Source organism: Sinocyclocheilus rhinocerous, unplaced genomic scaffold, assembly GCF_001515625.1.
Source record: "Sinocyclocheilus rhinocerous isolate Xijiao unplaced genomic scaffold, SAMN03320098_v1.1 scaffold365, whole genome shotgun sequence".
Lineage (NCBI taxonomy): Eukaryota > Metazoa > Chordata > Actinopteri > Cypriniformes > Cyprinidae > Sinocyclocheilus > Sinocyclocheilus rhinocerous.
The window spans coordinates 1147571-1154193 of record NW_015659915.1 but is presented as its reverse complement, the minus strand read 5'-3'; the positions used below and the strand labels follow the sequence as shown (position 1 = coordinate 1154193).

At 38.1% G+C, this 6623-nt stretch overlaps 1 protein-coding gene across 1 annotated transcript in view; it reads left to right on the top strand.

Moving 5' to 3' along the window:
• Positions 1-6623, top strand: part of ttll5 (tubulin tyrosine ligase-like family, member 5) — a 94752-nt gene that overhangs the window by 60270 nt on the left and 27859 nt on the right. The window contains exons 21-24 of the mRNA XM_016533079.1: positions 1375-1492; positions 4349-4495; positions 4896-4990; positions 5079-5200. Coding sequence (XP_016388565.1) covers positions 1375-1492; positions 4349-4495; positions 4896-4990; positions 5079-5200 — 482 coding nt within the window. The remainder of the gene's footprint in view (positions 1-1374; positions 1493-4348; positions 4496-4895; positions 4991-5078; positions 5201-6623) is intronic.

The window sequence follows — 6623 nt, the reverse complement described above, 5'->3', positions numbered from 1 at the left end:
ATTTATACCCGGATGTCCGGGGCGTGGCCAGCTATGCAAATTCTGCACACCCAATTTCATTGGCCTTTTCTCAAAGATGTCAGAGGTGTTTGGGCTCCCAAGAGCGACCCCTAGTGTCGTACACTCGACACAACGTCTCCATTCTCTCCATCAGGGAACGAGGGTTACCATACGTAACCAAGACGTTTTTAAGGATTTTAAGAAATTTAAGGAAGTAGATTTAAAATGGAATGAAACAGTGATGCACCAAAATTAAAATTCTTGGTGCCCACTGCCTAAAAGTTAAACCTTTGATTAGATTAGATTAGATTTAACTTTATTGTCATTGTGCAGAGTACAAGTACAGAGCCAATTTTTTTGTTTGGATTACTGATTTGAATTATGATGCATATTTCTGATTACACCTAAATAACATATAAGCTCCGACAATGTTTTGTCAAGTGTGTTATGAATATGACAGTGTTGATCAGTGTAATACTTATTTTTGGCACATGCTTACACTACCGTTCAAAAGTTTGGGATCAGTAAGTTTTTAAATGTTTTATTTATTTTTTTAAAGAAGTCTCTTGTGCTCATCAAGGCCGCATTTTTTAAATCAAAAATACAGTAAAACAGTAATATTGTGAAATATTATTACCATTTAAAAGAACATTTTTCTATTTTAATATACTTTAATATACATTATACTTTATTATTATTATTTTTTAAATCTTACCGATCCAAAACTTTTGTTTTAAACAGTAGTATATATACAGATTATGATTACATAACGGCTTATGTCATACAAACACAATCTTTACAGAGCAAAAATGTTTTATTGTGTATAATATAAAATGGTGTTTTATTGTGTTTTCAGCCAAAAATCTTTGAAGGATGAAATTTCACTGCAATTAATTCCTACAAATACATTTATATAACTGCTTTAAGTGTAGTTCTAAGTTGTTGTTTTTTTTTCATTTATGACTGACCTATAAACATGTTGGCATAAATTTATTAATCAATTTAACTGTAAGTGAATAAACACTTAATTTCCCAGAATGCTGTAATTTACACTAAAGTCTTCAAAGTGGAGCCAAACAACATGAAGCAGGTTTACAAGATGGAGACATTAAAGCTGAAGCGTGTAATTTCAGCTTTGTAACAGAAATAACTAAAAATAATGAAGCGTTTCCTGAACACTCCCCTAATCTGATACTGGTCAAACAGCATCACTGTGTTTATGTTCTCAAAGGAATCAACCTACAAAGGGCTTAATTCTAGTTGCCTCTGCATATTAAACTGGAAATAGGTTGTATTTTGCACCCTCTTAGTTTCTTCTGCTCTTTTCTGCTCTCTTATTTCATGGCTTTTTGTTCTCGTGCCTCCCTCCTGCAGTAAAGTTCAAGCACGCATGGCCTTCTCCTCTTACCTGCACCGTGTGCAGCTGCGCCTGCTGGCCGAGAGCAGAGCCAACATGGGCCCGGCCTGGACACAGAAGGAGCACGATCAGATGGTAAACCATGTCTGGTTTTATTGAAATATCTACTACACGTAGTATCTGACGAAAATAAGTCTCAAAATGACATCATTTAATGTTGTGGGTCAATTTGACTCGCATTGATTTTTGGGTTTTTGGAAATGCCAACACTTTGATATGTTGTGGAATGTGCATATGAATTTTCTCTCAGTTATGATTTTTATGATTATGACATTTCATGGTTAAACGCAGCTGCTCAGACCCAAAATAAAATAATGCATTTTTTATATCAGTTTCTCAAGTATCCTCCAAGGGTATTTACACTTACATGTATGCATTTTACAGATGCTTTTTTTTTATTTTAAATGCATTAAAAGCATACATTTGTAGCAGTTCATGCATATTCACTAAACATGCATGAATCCATGATTTTGGGTCTTGGCTACTGGCTACTGGCTACTAGGGCTGTGCGATTTGGGGGAAAATATCGAATTGCGATTTTTTTGACAGAGATTGCGATTTGATTTGCGATTTTAAATTTGCAATGTCAAGCTTCAGCTCAATATTGTCAATAATGTGGAGCACAGTATGGGTATCATTACCCTGCTGAAAAAAAAACAATAGAAACCATCACAGAAATTCTTATAGTTTCCATTAAACCATTACAAAATTTGCGTCAAGCCTCATCCATACTGCCAGATGCGCTCGTGAAGACTTGCGGTGCGGAGCCGGGTGCGAGTATAAACGAGCATTACGAGATGGGCTGCGTGAGTGCGGCAAGCATGAACGGCTCGTCCGTGACGCGGGGTTCGCGCCGCGTGGGGCAGAGAGGAGCGAGTATGAGAAGCATTCAGAGACACAGGCTGTGTGTGCGCTCTTCTGAATTGGGAATAGCCAACATGCATTATAAACTTATTTCAAATTAATCTGTTGGGGAGATAAAATGTGTAAGATAACGTTCACGTACTAACAAAAACAACTAAGAATGTATCTTTTATTCTCCAGTACTGAAAACAGAACCGATAAGGGAGCTCTTTGCTTTGAATTTGCTCTTGCAAATGACCTTTTTTTGTTCGTTGTCTGTCATTTCGAAACTTAAGTTGCATACAGTTTTCTTTAGTTTTAATTTGCCTAACTATCGATCTAACCCAGTAGACGCCATAATCCCACTCTGTCTCTCTCCCGTCCCGCTTTCCGTGTTTTTTTATTTTTTTTTATTATAATGGTGGGTGTTTACGCAGTTGGCTAGAGCAGTGCTGATTGGGGAGAACGGAGGTGCGCTCACTCTATTGGTTAGTAAGACTGCAACTCAAGGCTGGCAGTCATGCATATGCTCTGGAACAGAGTAAAGGCGGCCGTACATGGTGCGATTTTTGCAGTCGTACGAGCTCGCAGGCGATTTTTTTCTCTCGGGAGAATATCGCAGATGCTCGCATGGTCGCGGCTCGTACCGTGTGAGAAGAATTACAGGCCGATCTGAGACGTTACGAGCACCTCCCGTCCTCCCGATAATTTTCAAACATGTCAAAAAAAATCGGATGCTGTCGATTTAAATTCGTGGCGTATGTGCGGTTGCACGAGACGATTTGGCTATCCATCTGAAGTTCTGACCAATCAGAAGATGACAAAAACCATATAGTCAATAATAATTTTAGTTTAATTATACAGTTAGTAAGACTGCAACTCAAGGCTGGCAGTCATGCATATGCTCTGGAACAGAGTAAAGGCGGCCGTACATGGTGCGATTTTTGCAGTCGTACGAGCTCGCAGGCGATTTTTTTCTCTCGGGAGAATATCGCAGATGCTCGCATGGTCGCGGCTCGTACCGTGTGAGAAGAATTAGCCACAAAGAAAACTATTTCGTCCTTAGAATCCATATTTTTATGAATGGCGCGAAACGTAATGCTTACGTCAGAGTTTGTAAAATCGTAGTAAATTCGTGTCGTGTGTGACTGCCTCCGTACGATTTTCAGATAAACTCAATCGTGACATGTGCCAGAGCTCACAACGTTCCGACCTTCAGAATCGCACCGTGTACGCCCGCCTTAATATCGCGTCCACATCGCAGGCTTTGCGATTAGCAAATCGCAACGTCTCAAATCGCGATTGCGATTCGATTTCGATTAATCGCACAGCCCTACTGGCTACTGAGGAAAAAGTGCTTTTTCACACTTCTTTCATTCAAAATGATAAAATGTTATATAGTCTAAAAATGTTACAAATCATTAATAAATAAACAATAATGTTTTTAATATTTGTAAAAAAAAAAAAAAAAAAAAGAGTAGTATGCCGTTTTTAAAATATATTCTAATTTTTTATTTATTTATGTTTTAATGTGTGCAAAGTATTAATGTTACATTAATGTTTACTACTCTTTGTTAGTTTTTTTTGTGTGTGTGTGTGTGTGTGTGTGTGTGTGTGTGATTTTTGGCATTTGATATACATTATCTGGCACATATGTACAACCAACAATTAAGAAACAGCACACGCGCCTTATGAAGGTATCTTGTTCAGAGGAACAGTGGTGATGGGGAACCTTCATGTTTACTAGCCCACATCTTTACCAGCTTATCTAAAACAACCCCATGATGCACATTTGTAAGTCTTTTGTAAGTCGCTTTTGTCTAAAGCTTCTGCTAAATGCATAAGTGTAAATGTGTGCTTCATAATAGCAGCACACAGTTGTATATCAAAGCAAGCTAGCAACATGTAAATGATGGCTTTTCATCTGTAGCAAACATGATTTATTTGATGTTTGTTGTGGTGTTACAGAAACGTTGAACATCTGTGCACCTTTGATACTGGTCTAATATGTCTATTTTATAGCTACTTTATTAATGTGAGTGCTAAAGACAGTGTGGGATGGGTGCTGTTGACCGTGTGATTCTGCAGGAGCTGGTCGTCCGCTTTCTGAAGAGAGCCAGCAGTAACCTGCGTCAGGACATGTGTCTGGAGGAGCCCAGCCGTCAGCTGTGTCTGTCAGACCGCCAGCGCATCCTCTCCCATCAGCTCGGGAACTTCATACAGCTCTATAACCAGGTTTGTGGATCGGCAGGCCGATAATGAATAAAATCAAGTAACAAGTGAAAACTAGCAAACAGCAGACTTTGAGTGTGCTGGCTTGACCAAAGCTGAAATAGTTTGAAGGTACGTTTGAAGCTTTTATAGGTCCTGTGCCGTTTGCTCTGGCATTTTGGCAGAGGCTTGATAGTTATATAAACCTTGAGTAGTTTGCTGTCTGGTTGCTACGGTGTTTTGGATGGTTGCTAGGGTGCTGCTAAATGATTGCTTAGGTGTTCTAAGTCATCGGTAAGTTAGTCTTAAGTTAGTTAATTATGACAGTGTTTGTAACATTATAAGTGGACCTCATGGATCATTATAAAAGAAAAGAAATTCAATGCATGACCTCTTTAAGGCAACTTTGTGTAATAACCCTCAGGAAACCAAGCAAATGGTGGAGAGTTTGGACAAGATTCCAGATGAGGATCGCTGCATCAACTCCAATGTTTTCCAGGAGTTTATTCTGGAGGCGAGGTCGGTGTGATGCATCTAGAGCGCATTGCTTTACTAGGACGAATGCAATAGCCATGTTTTTCAGTGGTCATTTTGCTTGTTCTTCCAGTGAAAATGACTTGGAGGAAGTCCTTACGTTCTACACGCAGAAGAATAAGTCTGCCAGCGTGTTTCTGGGCACGAAGTGTGACAGCAGCAGAGTCGAGAGGAACAGCGATGAGAACAGAGAGAGTGAGTGACATGTCCTCATGTTTTATATGCACATGCCATCTCATCAGCCGCGCATGAAATATGACACAATACACGTCATAAAAGTGTGTTTCAATAACAGATGGTGGTCTGAAAGGAATAGTTCACCCAAAAATGAAAAGTCTGTTATCATTTACTCTCCTCCATGTCATTCCAAACCCATAAAACGAAACACAAATTAAGATATTTTTATGACTTTTTGGATCTTTTAAGTTTTGGTTACATGGACTTTCATTGGAGGGACAGAAATCTCTCAGGCTTCATTACAAATATCTTAATTTGTGTTTTGAAGTTTTACCAAAGTCTTATGAGTTTGGAATGATATGAGTGAATTTGGGTAAACTATCCCTATAATTTCAGTATTTTAGAGGTTTTATTTATTATATGTGACCCTGGAGCACAAAACCAGTCTTAAGTCGCTGGGGTATATTTGTAGCAACAATACATTGTATGGGTCAAAATTATTGATTTTTCTTTTATGCCAAAAATCATTACGATATTAAGTAAAGATCATATTCCATGAAGATATTTTGTACATTTCCTACTGTAAATATATTAAAACTTCAGTTTTGATTAGCAATATGCATTGCTAAGGACTTCATTTGGACAACTTTAAAGGCGATTTTCTCAATATTTAGATTTTTTTTGCACCCTCAGATTCCAGATTTTCAAATAGTTATATCTCAGCCAAATATTGTCCTATCCTAACAAACCATACATCAATGGAAAGCTTATTTATTCAGCTTTCATATGATGTATAAATCTCAATTTGGAAGAATTTAGACTGGTTTTGTGGTCCAGGGTCACATATGTAACAGAACAAATATGAATGTTTTTGCTTTATTAAAGGGTTAGTTTATGGTTAGATGCTGTGAGTGTGAGGTGACAGACTGAGAGTATCATTCATTGATTATCTCATTCTCCATCACACACATTCTAACTTGTGTGTGATCTTTAGGTACTAGGAGTCATTTGAACGTGAACATGATTGCAAATTAGATTTTGGAGTTTTTAGAGTACAAATAAACTTAAAAAAAAAAAAACAATTGTTCACTCAAACATTTCCTTCACTCACTCATTTGATTTACTCTCCCTCATGTTGTTCCAAACCTGTATTACTCACTTGCTTCTGTGTAACACAAAAGAAGATATTTTGATTTGAAAAATGCTTTTTGTCCATATAAGGGCCTTTCGCACCTCGGGAACCTTTTCATAGTACCAGAACTAATTGTGGAACTACCCACTTTTTGGCGTTTTCGCACCGCCGGAACTGGGTGCGATTTTAGTACCGGACTGCCTTTTTCGAGAACCAAATTAGCTCCTACTCTGGAGCAGGGTCTAACCAGCACAACTGGTACTAATCGTGACATAAGTAGACATTGATTGGCCAAACGCATATGAAAAC